This window comes from Odontesthes bonariensis, chromosome 17 (genome assembly GCF_027942865.1).
Source record: "Odontesthes bonariensis isolate fOdoBon6 chromosome 17, fOdoBon6.hap1, whole genome shotgun sequence".
NCBI classification, from domain to species: Eukaryota; Metazoa; Chordata; class Actinopteri; order Atheriniformes; family Atherinopsidae; genus Odontesthes; species Odontesthes bonariensis.
Genome location: NC_134522.1, coordinates 19,421,384 through 19,442,524, shown reverse-complemented (window position 1 = coordinate 19,442,524; position 21,141 = coordinate 19,421,384). Strand labels below are relative to the sequence as shown.

The window sequence follows — 21,141 nt, the reverse complement described above, 5'->3', positions numbered from 1 at the left end:
CAGCAGGACGTCTCTTCCACTCTTTGTTCAGGTGTTTACCTGTGCGTGGGCATCGACAGAACTTGTAGACATCCATGCAACAGGTTGACATTACTCTATCGTCATGCGGATTAACAGGCAAGATTTGATTTGCTGATGTTTCAGGGCTCCTAAGCTGGGAGAAATGTTCAGACTCTTCTGTGGTGGAAAATGCTCTCAGTTCTGGTCCTTTTTCAGATTTCTCCATTTCAACATGGTACCAGTCCTGCAAGGGAAAGAGTCAACCAAATAATATTACATAAATACTAATTTCACACATCAGTGTACCTACATACGGAAAATGTATTTATCTATGAAATGTCTGAAGGTATAACAATGACCTATCTGTTCACTCGTGGATTCTTTCCTCATGTGTGCAGAGGCATGTGTGTTACAGTCTCTTATATGCAAATGTTTCTTATCGTCAGCCGCATCCAATCAGAGCAAAGAATGTGGTGTGACTTGCTCATTGGGGGGAGACCAAGTGTTAACTAGATGTTACCTGCCAAACAAGCTTCAACCAGTGTTGAATGCACCAAGAAAATATTTTAAGACTGTTTATTTCAAAACCAGCTATGTACAAGTAACAGACAGACAATAAATAATGGAAAAAAAAACTTTTCTAATGCCAAATAAATTAGGGTAAAAGAAATTATACAAAAACAAGGATTTTGGAAAGTAACGCAAGTGTGCACAGAAATGCTTTAGGATGGCAAAATGTTTTCAAAGCAGTAGACTTCCCTTGACATAAAAAAAAGAGAAAAAAACAACCAAAACATTAACATATAACACTGGGAGAATATATATATTTTTAAGAAATGGTCTTGTAAACGACATGTTATTCAAAAATACACATAATGGAGAGACAAATACAAGTACACATCCTTCATTCCCATCATGTCAATGGCAGTTTGTTTGGCCGCTGAAGCAAAAGGACAAATTCTGACACAGCCTGCTGCCATACATTAATGCAACATACACTTTAAATTATCATCATTATACCAAGCAGTCAGTTAAAGAACGGTTGAAGATGGGGGGGTGGGTGTACCCCCTGTTCAACTACATAAAGCTGAACTAAAAGTTATTTTAAGCCGATCTAAAAATATGAAAGCCGAAATGCAATGAATGCACATAATATCAGTGCAGATACCATACAGTTCGGTTTGGGGAGACGAGCCCATGATGCGCTAAGTTAGTGTGTATAAAGCATGAAGGCATTCTCTTGTATAATAAGAATATTACTAAACATGAAAAGGCAAAAACAGGTGTTATAGTACAGCTAAGTTCCTTGAGAAGAGGAGAGAAGCATTGGTATATTAACCTCATAAAAAAGGTCAGTGAACTCCCAGAAAAATTCTGTCCATGCTGTCGAACTATTACCATTACCAACGGTAACTATCTTGTGAAGGTTTGTCACCAACTGTGAGCATCACACTTTTCTTTATGAGCCGCAAATCTGAAACATCTTTAGCCTTTGATTAAAAAAGAAAAAGAAAAGTCCACATGTTCCCAAATTATCAAAAGTAATATGAAGTTAAACAAACTAAACCAACAAAAAAAGATAAGTAAACAAGCAATTTATATTTACATTACATACAAATTGCACAACACAATTCATGTCGTTCATCCACGGCAGTCATTTGTTGACCTGCGGCCCCCCCCCCCCAACCACCCCTAAATCCTGTGATTTGATCGTCGTTTCGTTGCTGTCCGTTTGACGTACATGTTTGTTTGAGGTTTGGAAGTTAAGAAGTCAATCGATGAGCTTTTCTATTATGAGAAAGAAATGTTGTCTGGCTCCCTCTGGTGGAAAGCCAGTGAAATTACATGAGATGAGAGGTACGGCGCTCAGAGATTATCCCCTGGCTGATACTGAGGCTCAGTGGCAGTGAAGTAGTCCTCCAAAAAGGCTTGCAGGTACTCAAATGTTGGCCTCTCCTCTGGGTCCTTCTTCCAGCACTGCACCATCAGCTCATGCAGGGATGTGGGGCAGTCCTGTGGGCACGGCATCCGGTAGCCTCGCTCCACCTGCTCCAGCACTTCGCGGTTGTTCATGCCTTGGGAAATGAGAAAATAAATAAATAAATAATTCACATTCCTGCCTCATTCGAACTGACCTCGTTTGTAGCTGCCAACTGCACAGAAGAGTGTTTATGTGCTCACACAATATTTCTGTCACCATGACTTTTTTTTCTTGTTTTTCTCTTTAAAGGTTATCAATCAACAGGGAATATTTTCTTGTTATTATAAGATTCAATTCAACCATTGGGAACAATTCTCTGCTAAATGCACCGATCAGTAATGCACATTATGCTACATGGTGCTTTTTTCCCCCTTTTTTCTTGGCAGACTGAGCCTACTTTCTCATCAGACAAACACTTCCACAGGCAACATTAATCAAACACAAGCAATCAACTGGCACTTTCAAGTGATTACATAACCCATAAAGCCCAACAATCTCACCTGGATAGGGCACTCGGCCCTTAGTTACCAGCTCTGTCAGCAGGATGCCAAATGACCACACGTCTGACTTGATGGTGAATTTCCCGTAGAGTGCAGCCTCAGGAGCAGTCCACTTTATGGGAAACTTTGCGCCTGAAACCAACCAGATGGGTGACATTTAATTCTCAAACTGCTGCAACATATTTGTTGTTATCCTGTTGCAGTTCCTGCAGAAATACTCAGTAAGTAGGTCAGCTGTCACTGCACGGATATTTTTCCTTCATCTGTGGTTTCATTAGTGCAGACATCAAAGCATCCCACTAGAGAAATAACTGAACAATTCCATTATCTATCCTCGTCTCACTTTACATTTGGCCCAGGTTAAGCAAGTAAACATTTAAATTGGAACCAAATGAGTGAATGAATGCGTCAGCTGTGACAAATAGAGTCTGGAAGTCCTCCAAGTGTAGTTCATGACAGAACAATCCTTAAATGTCAACCAGAGTTTGATCGCCTATTCCTCTTCCATCAAGAAAACAATCGCATTGACAGATTGATTTCCATTTCAGAAAGGTGTTTTTACCAGCACCTATCTGTCTGGAATCCTGCACCATGAAACACTGGTTTCATTAAAACAAAATAGTGCTCATTTTAAGGTCCTCGATCTGCCAACCCACCAACTTTTTCCTCTGACGGCAAGATTTTCAGAGGATGTTGTGGTTTGAGGAGACTTAGAGAATATGACGGAAACATTAAAGTAAAGTAACAGATGTGTACCCATATCAAAAGTTGACATACTTACGACATCTTTAGAAAAAAAAAAAAAAGTATTTTATGTAACCTCAGACAAATAATACCTGTGAGCATCCAAACACAGCAACAGATGAACCTTACACAATAGGGTCAACAAACTGGCCCCGATTATAGGGGTAACCACAAACTTTGTATTTCTTGACATTAGGCAAACTGGTGAGATGTTACCAGCTCGTGGTTGCAGTGTAGCTGCAAGTTGGAGTTATTTTCAATCATTTCAAAGCAGACTTGAAAAAAATGTCCTTCCTATAATAATATAATGATGTTCAGATACGATTGCTTTGAGAAGGATCACAACATAATAATAAGTACGCAGACATATATTGTAGAAATGATATTGATATCAAATTCATCCTGTACATTGACATGTAGTTGGTCCAAAGTACAAATATTTCTTAAACATTTACTTATTCTTTCATATGACAAAAACATTTCTTTCTAAACTGGCAATTAACAACTTGTATGAAAAGCTTGTGCAACCCAGTGCAGCAGGTTTACCTTGTCTTGCTGTGTATTCATTGTCCTCAATGAGCCTGGCCAAACCAAAGTCAGCAATCTTGCACACGAGGCCTTCTCCTACTAGGATGTTGGCAGAACGCAGGTCTCTGTGGATGTAGTTCATTCTCTCAATATACGCCATTCCTGCTGCCACCTGAGAAATCGGGTTATTTCTTTCATTATACATCATATGTCTGAACAGTTTCAAGGTCATTAGATTTCTATGTAGTCTTACACATGACAACAATTGAGAGGCACATCAGTGAACCACAAGATTAAAGCCACTAACATGTGAAGGCAGAGAAATTGTTGTGCTAGGGCTTGGGCTGTGGCATTCCTGTGGATGTTACTTTGACATTTACAACCCCTCTGGCCATTGCTGCATTCAACATGACAGACACCCTAAGTGTTGACTCAGCTACCAAACCTATGTTGGCCTATCCCCTCAGGACCTATAAGCACTGATCCCATAAACCCCAATACACCCTCAGAGGTGCTTCAATGGGCTAATTTGGCAACACAAGGGAACTTAACACTAACCCTGCTTAGTCTATACCTATTAAATAAAAAAACAGATTTCCATATTTGCAAGATAAACTCCAGTGATGACTAGCGGTCAACTCACAGAAAGATATGAATCAAAGTTACAGAATGAGACATAAGCTACAACACCTCATTGTCAACTCGTCAAAATATTCCAACAGGGAGGCTAAATCACAAACTATGGATGATAGACGTATGGAAAATGGCTGTTGAAGAAAAAAACTAATCAAACAAACGGGAGACAGGTGGGGTTGGTAAATGAATTCACCAGTGGAACAAAGATGCTGTGAATATTAGTGCACCTGAGCTGCCATGTCCACTAGATTCGGCAGTTTGAGGCCTCGCCCCTCTCCATCTTTGAGGAAATCAAGCAAACTTCCTGTAAGAAAAAAAGAAAAAGTTTTTAAATGTTGAAACATTTAGATCAAATTTTTAAAGATCTATCATCTTTAAAACTCTCAGATCACATTTTAGCTGGTGTTGTGTCAATTTCTGCATCGCATTTTACTTGAATCACAGTGATAAGTATAATTTATCACCATGGTTTTGTTATTGTTTTGCTTATGACAAATTACTCCTCTGCGACCCTCACTGGATCAAAACAACAGACTTTTTGCAACAATCAGCATAGTGTCTGACCCATAAATCATATAAAACTTGTGTAGATGTGAACAAGAATTCATGCATTTAATATTAACAGACCCCACCTTTGCACATGTACTCTGTGACGATGTAGATGGGTTCTTCAGACACCACGGCGTAGAGCTGCACCAGCTTATCGTGCCGGAGCTTCTTCATGATTTGAGCCTCTTCTAAAAAGGATTCAGGGGACATGGTCCCGGGCTTCAGCGTCTTCACCGCCACCTTGGTGGTGCCATTCCAAGTGCCTGACAAAAGGAACAATTGATGTTGCAGGTTTGTTTTGGATCAGGATCTTATTTCTACGGTAGGTTGTTAATCTTTTGAACAATATAATAACAAAACCGAACAAGATAGATGGAATGACATTACTGTACATGAAAGTAATGTTCAATTTGTGATTGAAATCTACCAAAAAAAATAAATAAATCAGTTGCCAGTACATTCATATGGTCATTGTTACTTTAAAGAAGAGAAATACACTGACATCTCACTGCTAGAATACCAATGCTAGAAATATTTATTGACTTATTTTTGGCTTTAAGCATGACTAAAATGTTTAAGGTTAAAAATGTTATAATAAAGACTTCAGGCTAGGATTTGGCTTAACCAATATTTGGACAAATTCATACTCTGCAAATCAAGTTGATACACACCCTTTCCATAAAATTAGTTATATTGAATTAAAACTAAAACAGCATGTGTCTAAACCAAGGTTAGATCACAAAAAACTTTATACTGCAAGTTAGTCTAAAGGCCTCTTGAAATACTACATTCTGCTCAAAGATCTTGCCTCAGTCCAAATGGATACCGCTTAATACAGTTAAACCATTAAAGGGGAAGTTCGGTTTTTTAAACCTGGACCTTATTTCTGGCATAAAATACGTTCCTCTACTCACCGATAACAGTTTGGTGAAAGTCAGCGTCCATTGGAAGATATTTAGATCACTCGATATTTGCATATATCCATATAACGGGAGTGAACAGGGCGTACACAAAACAGCCTCTAAAGAAGGCATTATCTGTCTTTATTTCACCAATACTTTAAGACGCATGAATGAATGAACGCCTACTATTACACTGTTAGCTCATAGCTGCCGTGTTGTTGGTATCCGGGGCTATCGGGGGGCTTTCTACACACGCGTCTAGTGGGATGACTTCATTGCCGCGCCGCTGCAGCACAGCTCATTCACTCTGGTAAGGACGTCCATCATACTCAAAGTCGTCATCCACGTCGTCAAAATCTGATAAATATCCTTCCATGTTGCACAAACTAGTAGTAGCAAACTCCGTGAGAAGTTAGCCGACTGTCACAGAGCACGGAGTAAGTAAGCTGTGCTGCAGCGGCACATTGATGACGTCATCCCACTAGACGCGTGTGTAGAAGGCCCCCTATAAGCCCCATGATAGCCCTGGATAACAACAACATGGCAGCTATGAGCTAACAGTGCCGGCTTAAAGTATTGGTGAAATAAAGACAGACAATGCCTTATTTAGAGGCTGTATTGTCTATGTCTTGCTCGTTATATGGATATACGCGGATCTCGAGTAATCTAAATATCTTCCGAAGGACACCGACTTTCACCAAACTGTTATCGGCGAGTAGATGAACGTATTTTAGGCCAGAAATAAGGTGCAGGTTTAATAAAAACGCACTTCTCCTTTAACTCCTCTAACTGATGTCTGTCACATCCAGCTGTTGTGCAACATTTCCCACAGCTGTCCAAATCTTCTCTCATTCCAAAAGATACACACCCATCCAGACTTCTCCAAACTGGCCGTTGCCGAGGCGTTTAATGAGCTGCAGCGACTCCCTCGGGATCTCCCACACGTCTTTGGTTTTAACCGACAGGTCGGTCAGACGAGGCATGCCTTTGTGGCACGGCACGACCAGTCGGCAGCACAACCCTGCGGCCCTTGCTGGAAAAAATGTATAGAAACAACATTTGTGAGTACAACTAAGAAAGATAGAAGACCTAGAATTGTCATGTCAGGATGTTTTTGCACTAATAATTAGTGTTAGTCTCACCAGAGTAGTGCTGAACAAGCTGTTGGAGTGTCTCAAACTGGGCCCTGGTGGTGATGTAATAGCCCCCACTGTCCAGTTTGCGAATCTTGTAGTGTTTGACATGGTCTCCCTTGACGTCATCCCAGTCCTGGATGGAGAGTGAGTAGGCCCCTGCAAGAGACAACACATAGAGTAACCAAGTTGCTTTTTAAAAAGGTGCTTTACAATGCAGGAGTGAGAAATATTACTTGCTTTGTGAACAAGACCTAACGCAATGGATAAGGAGCAAAATTACTGACATTGGTCTGATGACTATTGCAGGTTTTTTGACAAGTAATTTTCTGCCACATGCATGCATGCATAAGTTTTATTTATTCACAAATACATCTGTCTGCTTCCCCGAAGTTTAAAAGCATTCAACATGTCAGCGTTGCTCGGTCTGAGTACCTTTGGTTGTTTCACTCTCACGGATGAGGAAAGTGCCTCTGGCATTGCTGTTTGAAAGCAGCTGCCTCTCTGCGTCCTTTCGACCCAATTTACCAAAGTACCAACTGCAGAGGAAAAAAAAGACTTTGTTTTGGATGTTTTTCAAATATTCTGTTTGTAGTGGCTGTGTCAGTATGTTGGACCAAACAAAAGGCAGTGAGATGAGTTCCTAAATATGTATCATAAGCTTTTTGTTGATTATGCCACTGTACTTCCTAGGATGCGGCCGTGTATGTGGCCCCATGTTCAAATGAAGAAGTTTCACTCACTCCTCAGCTTGGATTGAGTCCACAGGAGCTACGTAATTGCTGGGAATGTATCCAGTTCCACCTGTAGTAAGGGAACGAGCCTCCCACCAATCTCCCTCGCTGAAAGGAGGGCGCCAAAGGGTGGGCAGAAGATGCATGTTGGAACAGAGAGATGGATTGAAATTTGCTCATAATAGAAAAAAAAAACAATTGCATTTTAGTGGATACACAGATTTACAGGGTGATGAGAAGAGGGCACCTGTGTTAACAACATTCGAAGCAGCTGTTTTCTAGCAGTTATTTGAAGCCCCAGTAGATTAAAAAATGGAAAGTCAAATTCTAAAACCTAGTTTTCCTAATTTATAGATCACTTTGGGAATTAACCATCTGGCACTGCAATTAGACTGGGGACATCATGTGTGTCACTCAGTGTACTGAGAGAAGAGTTTACTTCAATCCAAAACATCCACAGAGACAGAGAAGCAGTGCAATCTGTGTACATTTGTAGTAACACCAGATACTGTGTTCATATAGTACATTTCATATACATTTCATATATTTTTCCTCCTGAATGAAAATATGTATACTGCAGTTCCTCCCTTTTGTGTCATGAGCTAAGGGTCAGGTGTGGTTCTCGTTAGGCGTAGCAGCGATAACTAGTTTAATTCAAATTTTCTGTTCAGTTTTATTCAAGAGGATTGCCCATTTTGACAAGGAAACAGTATTTGGCAGAGCATTTCCTCCTAAAATGTCACTCTGCCGTTGCCATGGGTAACACAACACCTACACTGAGCTCTGTTTTCATGTTTCTAAAGTGTTTATACACACAGCAACATATTAATTGTAGTGTACTGTTACTTACAGAGAAAGTGAAAATGCACATTTCATTTTAATTGAATAGTTCAAGGAGGATTTCAGTGCATGTAAAGACAGCCTATCGTGATTTCTGAATAAAAAAAAATTCATGTATTTAAATCTTTGTCTGAGTAATGTAACACTCTACTTTGATGGTTCAGATGCTGCAAAGCAGCCAGCCAAAGGGTGTCCCTAATTGTGCTTGGCCAGACTCACAAGATACAGGGTGACACCAGACATGGAGGGATTTTTTTCTTTTTTAAAGGGGGGCAAAGGATGGCTCATTCATATCTAAAAGGCAAGTGCAACCCAAGGCCTGTGTTAAAGGTAGAGTAAGCATAGCTAAAGAGAGGAAAGTAATAAAGTAAAAGAAAACTGCACTGCAAACTGCCCTTTCAAAATTAAATACTTACAAGAAGCACCTTCGGAAAAGACTGAATCTGCCATATGCCAGACAAAGTTTTAACACATTTATTGCTCCTCTATCTGCGCCTGTGTGGCAACATTTCCTCCCAAATGCAACTATCAGGCGTTGATGACAGACGAAAAGCAGGGGAGGGAAACACGACCACCACCCTCTTAATGCTGTCATGTAGATTGTTTCACACTTACGTGCTGTTGAGGATCTGGAACCTCTCCCCCTTCCTGAAGCTGAGGTCATCCTCGGTCCTGGCTTCATAGTCATAAAGAGCCACGAACAGAGTCACCCCTGGAGAAGAATACAAAACATTACATGTGGTGGGTGGAGTTAGTAGAGAGAATGAAACAGATTAAATCTATGCTGTTTTTTCATTGTGCTTTTTCTGCTGGGTTTGCTCATCTGTCCAACCCTTAAAGCTGCCTCTCATGTAACTGCACAAAGAGCTACTGCCATTTTGCTTATTTATTTTACTGTTTAGAATGCATTTTTTTAAAGAGAAATATTCCACACAACTCTGTGTCTTATTTTAAAACGGTCACAGATTTACCACCCAGAAAATGCCAGGCCTTTAGCTGTCCAAACATCTTGCTAGCAGACCGAACTGCTGAGGAAATGTAGGAGGTCTTCAGAGTAGAAACCACAGAAACTTCCTTTTTAAGATTTTAAAAAACAGGCCACATTCTTCAGAGACTTAAAAGACCTTAGCCACCGTTTATGATTGGCAAAAAAGTCACGACATTTCCTAATTTGAAATGAATATAAAAAGTTTTTATGGATTATTTAAGTGGTTTATTTTGTATTTCTTTAAAACATGTAAATGAAAGAAGAAAATCAACAGTTTTTTTTAATTGATTCAGATGTCTCCAGTTCCTGCATGTTTTATTTCATAAGCTTGAAACTGTTAAATGTTTTTGTTTGATCTAAATCCTTCAACGAGAGTTACAATGCTCCAACAGGGCCCGACTTTTGTGTCAGCCAAACATGCCCTCCATCCAAGCTCAACTTCTATCTTGGTTGAATTTTCTAAGACACAAGTCCTCACTTAACAATCTTAAACAAAATTTTTCTTCAAGCTGCCCTCCGGGAGTAATTTCTTATTCATACAAGTTGATAGCGCGACCTTGCTGATACAGACTAGCTTGGAAGTACTGTGAGACTAAAGACCCAAAATAAATTACATCAAAGCAAAAAAAGGCTGTTCGTATATTCCTTACATATCCTATGTATCTTTAAAATCTTAAGTGGCAGCCTGTAAAGTCAGTTCCTCTACAGTGGAGGCAGTTTTGAACTCTTCAGCTCAGTGTCTGGTCTTTCTGCTTGTCAGATGTAAGCTCTGGCAATAATTTAGGTCACCATGTTTTCCATTGACTTGCAGACTGTGAAAGAATATCTTCTACAGAAAGATACATTTATCAAAGCAAGACAACATATATATATATATATATATATACACATACAAAAGCTAAAGATCTTGTGTTTATTTTGTAAAAAGAAGCATAAAAAAATATATAGCCGTTGTTATATTTAATGAAAACCGGATATTAAAAACCAAAAGTGAGCAGATATTTTCATCTTTATCGAACAGTTTGTAATTTGATTAGTTTAATGACAGCAATACATTTCAGAATTGTTTGGTAAGAAAGCAAATAAACAATACAGTTCTTTGATTTCTTGCCTTTGACCTTTGTTATGTTTGTACGGTAAATGGACATGTAAATGTCTACTTGTCAGCTGTGAGATCATGCCCTCATAGGGCTACATTGAACTCTCTTCTCTATCAAATATCTAAGGTTTGTCTTAGTTAAATCTAGCAACAAATCCACTTAGCTGGCACCACTGAAAACTTTCCTATCCTCGCCTTTTCCAGGTGTTCCTTCAGTGGTAGCACTAACCTTCTAAAACTACCTTGCTCTTAGCAAAGTGCCTGTTATCCATATCTTTATTATTTACTGTATAGATACAAGACTGACAGAACAGACACAAAAAAACTGTGGCTATACGGCTAAAACAATAATTTAACTTCATGAACAATATACTATCTGTCCAAGTGTTGCAAGTGTTAACACTGAAAAGAAGTGTCTTCTAAGATGCACAATTTTTTTTCCCCCCACAGAGTAACAACAGCCTACAGAACCCCGGCTTAGCCAAACCCTGCCGTGTCATTTTAAAGATCGCACATGGACTCTCAGACAGCTGACATCCTGGACAAACTGTTTCCAGCTCACCTGTCCCTCCCCGAGACCGAAGCGTCCCAGACTGTGAGGACGTGTGGACCCCTCCGAACACGGTCACTCCCTGTGGAGCCGCGCCGTGGAAGTTGTTGTAGTTGGGAATGGTGGTGACCCCGAAGCTGGGGTAGTGCTGTGGCGTGGGGTCGGACCCATAACGGTAGCCCGTGTTGTGTGAAAGGCTGGTCTCCCGGTCATCAGTGAGTTTTGCTGCTTCTTTATCCTTACATTGGACACAGCCCATTCTCTACTGTCTGTGGGCTGGAGAGAGGAAGACACAGAGACGGGATGAACGTAGGTGCAATAATAGCTCAAAGGCGGTCTCCGCTGGGGAAATCATCATTCAATGTGCCATTATTTCAGAGTTTCCTCTGAGAGTTAAAGAGCCATCTGAAAAATCTTTCAATTAGGCTAAAATTAAAAATGATACTTTACACATTACTAATTAAACAGAGGAACATAATGTGACAGAGCTGTATGTGCTAAGCTAATATAACCATTGTACACTTTACTAAGGAAGTAAAATACTTTAGGCTGAGAATAGTTTAAAGTTTAAATTGCCGTAAAAGAATTTAACAGCGCTACTTATTATGGTGTGCTTGCATGACCACATTCGAAAGGAATTTAAACCCATCCGCTGCATTTACAAGGTGGCATGCACTTTATTTTAGTTTACTTTATAAGGAGCCACACACACACACACACACACATCTATGGATTCTGAGCAGTGAGTTGAAACTAAATGCCCCTACAACAGCAAACTGCTCCCTAGAACTACTCTGGGTCTCATGAGGGGGAGCCGATGGAGGATTTGACCTCACTAAAGCAAAGCTAAACCAGTTTCTGTAACGAGTAAGGCAATCTGCAATGTCAATTAAAAAGAGCCTTACCATCTTTATAGACCCAGTTAAACTAATGAACATCTAGACTCAAGGTGCACCCCTTTTATGCTCTGAAAGCCGGAAAAACATGGCTGGGAAAAGAACATTGACAGCAGCGTCGTCTTTCATCAACTTTAGCAGCCAGCCGACTTCAGACACAGCTAATTGGAAACATACTTGTTTACAGTGTCTATGGGTGGAGAGAGGTGGTGCTGGTGGCCCTGCAGCTAGGATAAGGGAAACATCTCTTCTAATCGTGGCTTTCCAAAATAAAACATGGTTGGTGAACTCAAAGGGCATGTCTAGTGTCTGTCAGGGATAACATACACACACACACACACACACACACACACACACAAAAAAGTTTTTGCCAATGACATGAACAGAGATTAAAATGAAAATAATCCTTTATACAAAAAAAGTTTTTTTTGTTTAGATAGAACCTTTTACTTTCACTGACAACACAGCAAACCAGGGAAATTTCTGAAAAAGATGTTTTTTTGGAAAGAGGAACTCCTTCTGGGTCCCCAAAATGAGCTGGAATCAGAGCCGTGTTTTGAAGCACTAGAGTTTAATGGTCACAAGCAAAGCTCCACAGACTGTGACTGAAGTCCTTCAGGCCTGTTTTACATTTACTACTAAATGCCTACAAAGGAAAAAAGTACGAACAGATGTGTCGATCGCTGTTTACTGTGAGCAACAGGGTTCCAGTAAAGTGAGGCACTACATGTAGCTGAGGATGAAATTTAAGCATGTGGACTCATTTGAAAGCCTTTTATGTTAAAGGCAAATGGAAAATGAAAAGGTTTCCATTTGGTATCATTACTGCTCACATTTTGTTGGAGTAGAGAATAGCCCTTGTAGGCAAAGCAAGCAATGTTAGATGGAAAAAAGAAGAGTATCCTGTCTAAGCTGCCCTCCTTTAAACACTACACATTAGCTTTTCAGTTCAAAGCCTTTATCTCATCTTGATAAAGGCTAAGTGAATTGGTGGAAGAAGTCATTTTCTTAGGTGAGAGCATTGTGAAAGCAAACTCAGTTTTAAAGATTTGAGTATTTATAACAATACAATTTTTTTTATTTGCTTTTACAACTGTTATGAGCCGATACTATTAGATTGTTAATACAAAATACAAAAATAAGTAGCATTTTATTATTGTGGCTGGTCAAGGGGAGCTAGTTTATGTTTTTTTTTATAGATGTTTAATCCAGGGGTTGTTTAGCTGAAGGCCAGATCTCCTCTTAAGGATCACATTGAGGAACATGATTGTTGTGACTGTTTTTTAAAATGTTTTGAGTCTTGTCATCTTATCCAAACGGATTCATTCAAGTCAAGAATGATTGCTTCAAAACTGCTGAGTAAATTCTGCTTATCAACACTGCTGTTGTCTTTTAATGTGGCTGTTCTCTGTCAACATGCTGCAATAACAGAAAATGATAGCTTTGGCAAATCGAATGACAGCTACAAATCACTGCTGCGTTATCTGCAGCCCACTACCACCACTGTACCTCGAGGGACTCTGAAACAGAAAACACATGCCTACCAACTTCAAAATCACCCCCTGTGCAGGATTTCTTTTCCTCCAGGCAGGACAATATTTGCTCTGCTCTGCTTAACTAACAAGAAGGGAGCCACTGCAGAGAGAAAGAGATCATTGTGATTCATGACTGCCAATAAAACAGCCATAAAATACCCAGAAGAAGAAACAAAGCTATAGCAGCAGCATTACAGTATGATCCCTGACCAAAGCTGAGACTGCATAAAGAAAGAGAAGAAGGATAACTCCAGCTTCTCCAGTAATCCTAAAGATATCAAATAATCTTCTTTGACATTAATATTTACATCTCCAATCTGCTGGTGTTTACAGAGCCCATATCTGCAAACTGTTTCCAGCTTATAAAACACGATTGTTTGATTGACTGTCATTCACAAGTTATTTGAGGATAAGGGCATCTAAAAGGTATTTACTGTGTTTCTGACCTCTTATAGGCAATTTTTGACGACTGACTCTGTGAATCAATGGACAAAATAATCATTTTTAATCATGAGCCTTACAACACTCAGCAGAATACAGTAGAAGAATGAAGTGAAACAGTCGAGTCTTTCCATTAGTGAATACAGAGTTTGTAACATTACTGCTTTGTTGAAGAATGAATAAGGCATTAATATATCTTCTGAGCTGACTGGGATACAGTGGATACGGTCTTTTTTCTGGTGTATCTGCAGTGATTGAAATAGCACTGCCTCACTCCTGGAGGGAGCAGAGTGAATGTGTGGAGATCTCATGTCTTCGTGCTGCCTGTGGGGATTATGAAAATCTTCTGGCTCTTCAGGTAGAAAGGCCAGGGACTTCTGTAGCTTTGACATATACAAAATCATTCTGGTATACAGAATCTCGGCCCTTTGTAAATACGCATTCTAAGTACATGAATCATGTGAGTGCGCACTGTGATTTGAGGCTGGAGTTAGCCATCTTTGGACAAGGAGAAGTTTCACCACAGAAACGATAACTCAGATTTATCAAGAGGATTCAACAGTAACAGGCAGAGTTATCACATTTTCACAGTAACAAAATTACAAAATTATGCGTGACAAAACACCATGTGTCATTTTAAAATGCCATGGTGAACCCATGAAACAATGAGATTTTAGGTCAGAGTTCTCTCGGCATGACGGAGACGCAAACAGACACATGGTAGCATGCGCAGCTCAGTGCCTGACCTGCGGCACGTTACCCCCAAAGAAAGATGATGGTATCGCAGCCTCGGGACTTGTTCCTTTCCTTGGGTATCGCATGACCACCTCAGCCTCAGCAGGAACAATCATTGTGCTATTTTCATCCCCAAATGAACAGCTTGCCTCAAAGAGGGCCACAACGGCGTGATACGAAGGAAGGTCCTGTGGGGACAGGGTAGTTGCTGCAAAAGAGTTATCAGCAAATGGCAGAGACGATGAAAGAGTGGGAGGACTTGACTTTAAGACAAAAACATAGAGTCGTCAGGGCTATAAAAATCAAATCTCCTCTTTTCGATCTGTTGAATACTCTTAGCTAACGTGGCAGGAATAGACTTGGTGCGACAATCTCAACCACTGGGCTAGACTGGAAATTAATTTACCACAATGACTGCATTTTGATGCCATGCAGGCACGAACGTTAATCATCTATAATAACACTCACAGTGCTGGGAGCCGTAATGAGAGAATGGGTCATTTATAGAAAAGCTACAATCAATAAAGTAAATTGAAAGGACGTGAATGTCAGGGTCATTCAGTGTGGCTGATTGATTAAACAGGAGATGGTCCGAGAGGCCTGAGAAACGGACATACGTGCAGTCTTATGGAAGAGAAAAAAAAGGTGTTTGAGGTTGAAACAATCAGCGGCACTGCTTTTAATTGTCCATAAGTTCTTAAACTGTTTAATTACTAATCAATAAATGGATGGGAAAAAAATCAACAGCTATACTGATAACATCTATCAGTTCATAAAATGCATTTAACATAAATCAGTGTTGCTTAGATTTTGAAGAACGGAATTTATTTCATCAGAATGTACTGTATGCTATTTTCACATCAAAAGACTAGGATTTTCAAAATGCTGAAAAACATTTTTTTCATTGAGGACGAACAAAATCTCGTCTCGTCACACTTCAATTGAAACAACAGCGGTGACCAACTGCTTCTCTCGTTATCCATTAATCCGCAGCTTGATGCATTTTCCAAAAGACTAGGATTAAAACTTTGTACATAACCAAAATCCTTTCTCTCAAATTCCAATTCAAAACTAGAAAACATCCGCCAAACAATCTTAAACTTACAATGAGTTTATCTAACACACTGAAATGTCTGAAGTGAGTAGCTATCTGTAGTTGCTGTTTCTTACTTTCAGTTGGTCATCTGATCACTTCCCATACTTGATGTTTTTGGTAAAATGGGAGCAGAATACCCACTTAGTAACAAGCTTAACCTATTCTAGTGATGCGAAATTAGGGTTAAATTTAAGAATTAAAAAGATAAAACAGTCTCTTAGCCTTTGGAATTTGGCTGATAAGAAAGGCCATGCTCAAATAGTTATTACATCTGGAATGGCTTCAATATTCAACCACACATAATTTACTAATCCCTCCAGAATACGATCATTTTGCAATTCAACACAGTTCTCAAACAGGACAGCCTTGTTTAATTTGATGTATGGGCCTTTTACTCTCAGATCACTGACATGGCACATGTCATGGTTGAACGTCCCACACCCCACCCACTGACATCGCACTTGCATTGACCTTATCTCAGACAGAAATTTGACTTTTTGTTCATCCAACAAAGAAGGATGCAAAAGAGTATCGTTTTCAGTTGCGTGCCATTTCAATGCATGTGAAGCACACTGTTCTGTTTACTGGATTTGGTACAAAACTGACAGTCTCCTCCTTATGGCTGCCATTCTCTGAATAGTTACAACATTTGCTTGTGTCAGACAAGTAAGTTCATTCAGTATACCAACAACAAGACAATGGCCACATTGCACTTTGCTACAAGATTATGAGCACAATGAAATGTAGTGTTAAAGCTTTCAAAGCATTCTTCATGCACTGAATGAACAGAGCCAGTTATAAAACCCACAGCTGAGCTTCATACAGTAGGCGGGTTTAAGCCCAATTGCGTTTTAGTGTCACAATGTTCACAGTTGAGTGTGTTGAGTCATGGTGTTAAATCACTCAGGCCCTTGTAAATATTCATTCAGTTAGTGAGATTTGTAGCACGGAGATGAACACTTTGCAAATAGGAGAAAAGAGCTAGTTAGAGCAAACGTTTTTTCCAGAAACAAAAGCAGATTCTGCCCGAGAGTTTGAACTAAGGTTTAAATGTTTCCTTCCATTCTTCATGTGTAAGTGCAGGGCAAAAAGTCCAGTGGAAATAATGACATGGTATTGTGCTCCAAGTGTTTTAGTTGAACGGAATCACACTTGAGGCGACGTAAAAATGCAAACCAAGGCATGAGCCAGGAAGTGGACAAGTGCTGAAGTTGATCCAGAAAAAAAAAAAAAGATAAATGGCAAATTTTTTTGACGGTTTTGGAGACTGTGGAGATTTGCTGTCAACTCAGTGATATAAAACTATAAGTAAAATATGTTTGGCATAAAAAAGAAGAAGACATGAATATTTCAAAAAAGGATTCACCAACCAAACTGCCATCTCTAAGATTATTGACCAACTTGCTCTACTGCCAGATTCATTTGATCATTCGAAGCACAAGCATCTTCAAAAATGGTTTCATGCTTGAACTGATTAAGAAAACACTTGTAGAGGATGGATTTTTTTTAAGTTTCCTGGCTGTTCTGTTGACTGACAAAATGATTATTAAAGCTCAAAACAAAAACAGTCCCAAGTGGCAACTGTATGACTGACATTTGTTGACCTACCATATTGTAAATCAATAGATTTTTTTATTTATTAAAGTGACAAGGCCTACTCTGCTGAGACTTGAAAATAATAAAAATAATAATAATAATAATAATAATAATAATAATGACAACAACAGCAGTACTAGTAGTAGTTCTACCAGCTTGTGTGTAGGTTTAAGTTAATGGACAGAGAGGACATGATGCATAAACCGTATTACGCAACTCTCATTCAAATGGGACATATCACGCGAAACAACCGTACTCGTGGACAGACTGAACACTCACAGCTTCAGGGTACCGAGTGAACCTTTTCCAGCCAACGCACTAACTATTCCCTAACTTACCGCACATGGGTAACACTGGGCTCGCAGCCATTCCCACACGGCTCATCGTCCCCCGTGTTTGCCTACAAGATGGATGGCTGTACCTCCAGACAGAACAGATAACCCGATTTAAGCAGCTTTACCGGGGTCTTTAACAACGTGGCAATACAATTAGCTGAAAGAATACAATCATTAATTTGGAGGTGAATCAATAGAAGGCTGCGTGCGGGTCGGTCTGGCCGTGGTGTGCACGGCCTCAGTGGTCAGCTCTGTTCTGCAACGCATCCATCCCTGCTGCTGCAACGCAAGAGCCCCCTCACGAGAATCGCAGCACGGCAAAACATCACCCACAATTTAAAAAACAAAAAAGCCCCAACCAAACATATATTTTCCATTCACGGGGCCAAAGTTATCTTTCAATAAAAACAGATATGCACCTGCAAAAAGCCTGCAGGAGCAAATGACTTGATTACGGCGGCTCCAAATGTGTTATTTATCTCCTCTGCTCTCTCCCGGGATGGATTCAACCCACAGCGCAAAAATAGGGGCCAAGGCGGGTGCACCGATTGGAATTCAACGCTAGAAAAAAAAAAAACTAAAAAAACACGCTTACCGCAGGAAATCAGACTAATCCATCGGAGTTTCCCGGGGGACGTATGCGGAGGAATTCGCTGATGTTTTTCCTCCTCTCTAATTGTGTCTTTTCCTCGCACAGAGGGAGAATAGCGGTGGGAGACCCGACCCTGCCGATTCCGGAGAAGCTGTCGCCGCCGTGTGTACAGATGATGACGATGGTGAACACCGTCAAGTTACTGCAGTAGCAAAAAATAAACACTTCCTGTGATAGATTTCAAGATAAAACTAGCCTACTATTACCACAACCGCCACGAATATAACTACTATTTCATTGTATTTCACGACAAATGTACATTTAAAAAAAAAAAATCCATCCTCAGCTTTCACAATGACACAAATGAGCACCGCTGATAAACATAGGAAAACGAAGCCCTTCTGTGGTTTTATTTTGACTAGAAAAGGCTGCGTGAAAATCCGGTTCGTCTTCGACTTGTTTTGACGCAGCTGTTATTGCGTACAGCTGATGCGGATCCACACCGACCAATCGCTTTGATTGACACCTCTTTCCTCCAATGAGAGATTACAATGGATAACGGCGCACCTCTCCTTTCTTTGAGAGCTGCGAAACAGGGCAACGCTGACAGTTTGCTCTTGTCCAAGTCATTGGGAGCTCTCGGTACAGTCCAACGCTGTATATTTTTGATGTATGAAATACATTTTCCGCGCAGACTCAAAAGAAAACACGTCCAATGTGCGCAGGACTTTTTCTTATGTGCGCGTTGTTCCTATTTGTCAGGCATATTCAACAATTACTCTGGACAGGAGTTTTCCTCTTAACTCGGAGGGTTAGTAAGGAGGGAAATCAGCCGCTGCCTTTTTTAATTATTATTTTTTTTTTACTATGATTAAAAACAACGATGCATGATTAAAAACAGCCCAGTGGAGAAAATTAGATTGCAAAGCCGCGTTTGTCCTTCAGTGGTAGTGAAAGAGAAAAATTCAGACACTGACAACATCCTGGGTGCAACATGAAACATAAATCGCAACGTTGAAGGACGAACGCTTCTCTTCTTCCCGAATCAGAACACATTAAATGTGGGCCTATTTTAAACTCTGACATGTTATGGATGAAGAGAGGATGATTATTATTAAAGTTACCAGATTTACCGCATCATTCAATAATATGTAACACAGAAACCATATTTAACACCGTTTTTTATAGTACTGCACAGTACAAGTGCAATCTGATGTCTGAACCAACCCAAATCCAAATCTGCTCCAATAATGGTTCAAAATAGGGGAAATCCAAAAGTTCCAGTTCCAGTTTTTTTCAATCATGCTGAATAACTTTAGCGTTTAATTCATTTACCAACATTTCTGACACATTTTCCGCCAGATAACTAAGTCCCCAAGCTAAATATCAGACATTTTGGGGTTGGCTGACGCCAGTGTCAGAAACACTTTGATGTTTTCTGTAGGCCTATTGTGGGTCCTTAACAAGGCTATAATAAACTGTCCTATTGATTTAAAGTTTCACATCAAAGATGATGTCGAAATTTATTTCACAATTAAGTGAATCATTTATTCAAAGCATCCTAAAAATGCTTTATGTTTATGTATCATATTCAGCTCCCTTTGTTTGAAGCATTGCGCATGAAAATACCTCTTTTATTTTTTAGTTGAACCTTTTTGTTTTTATTCGAAAACACTTAATGCCCCACTGGCTTTGTCCCCAGGTTTACATATTAATTGCAACTCACGTCAGTAATTACAGATTTGCATGTAATCAGAATATCATAACAATGAACGTGGCCTAGTTAGCTTGCTGGGGGGGAAAGGGAGGGTAGGGGGTTAAAAGGAGTCACCCTAATCCTCAGTCTGCTGTGTGTTGCCATGCTCTCACTCTCACCCTGCAATTCCTTAGCCAGAGGTCACAATCGCTAAAGCCCTCACCAGCAAATGTGCAGTTTTTTTCCTTGGAGCCATTTTGGATTGGTTGCCATGGAGATGTGGGTCATGCAATAATGGAAGAGTGAGTTGCGACTTGCGGCTGGTGGTGGCGTTCGAGCACTGCAGGCTGGCGGGGCAGACAGCAGAAGCAGCAGAGGGCCATAAAACTCATTATATCTGGGTCACTGGGATGCTCCAGCTGCAACAAGCAGACAAGACACTATTATGCAAGAAGAGAGCTGGCGAAGTTATGGGTGCTGGGGCTCATGGTTAACAGGGAGGTCTGTTTATTCAGTGGGACATGTGTCCGGAGGGTGCCCTGATAATAATCCATGAGCATACACACACACACACAAGAGATTTTTTGGTTTTCTGAAATGTCAGGATTTTGGTTTTGTTGTGTTTCAAACTGTTCTCTTTCATGTTGTTGTAGTTTTTCGTGAACTCCTGTGCTTCATCTCTCTCTCTCTTTTTTTTCTGTGCTTTTGCTTTTATTGTCGTCAAGTTTTTGCATCACAGGGCCACCATCAGCGGCTCAATTTGTGACGATCACACGTTTCTTAGCCTTGGAATTAGCGTCCAGTCGTGTCTGGAAGATTGTGGAGCTCTGTGAAATATGAAACGCCACAAATCAAGTTTCGGCACTCTGTCGCGGGGATAGAAAGTTGTAGGCCATATTGTTGTGTCGCTCCTATTGTCCACGGGCCCCGCTCCGTGACCTCCCCACTTTCAGATTCCGGACTTATGATTGGTGGAGACGGTGTGGCTTTGTCGTCATAACCCCAGTGCCCATTCACCGGCGGACTTGGGCGTTG

At 40.2% G+C, this 21,141-nt stretch overlaps 1 protein-coding gene across 1 annotated transcript; it reads right to left on the bottom strand.

The window, feature by feature from the left end:
- Window positions 1–560: 560 nt before the first annotated feature.
- On the bottom strand, window positions 561–18,567 carry fyna (FYN proto-oncogene, Src family tyrosine kinase a). The gene is made up of 12 exons (XM_075447624.1): window positions 18,414–18,567; window positions 11,197–11,460; window positions 9,163–9,259; window positions 7,717–7,815; window positions 7,409–7,512; window positions 6,983–7,132; window positions 6,709–6,873; window positions 5,022–5,201; window positions 4,617–4,693; window positions 3,772–3,925; window positions 2,482–2,613; window positions 561–2,075 (listed from the first exon to the last, which is right to left on the bottom strand). The coding sequence occupies exons 2-12, from the start codon at window positions 11,441–11,443 to the stop codon at window positions 1,867–1,869; spliced, it is 1,614 nt and encodes a 537-aa protein (XP_075303739.1). The 5' UTR covers window positions 11,444–11,460; window positions 18,414–18,567; the 3' UTR covers window positions 561–1,866.
- Between the last annotated feature and the right edge of the window lie 2,574 nt (window positions 18,568–21,141).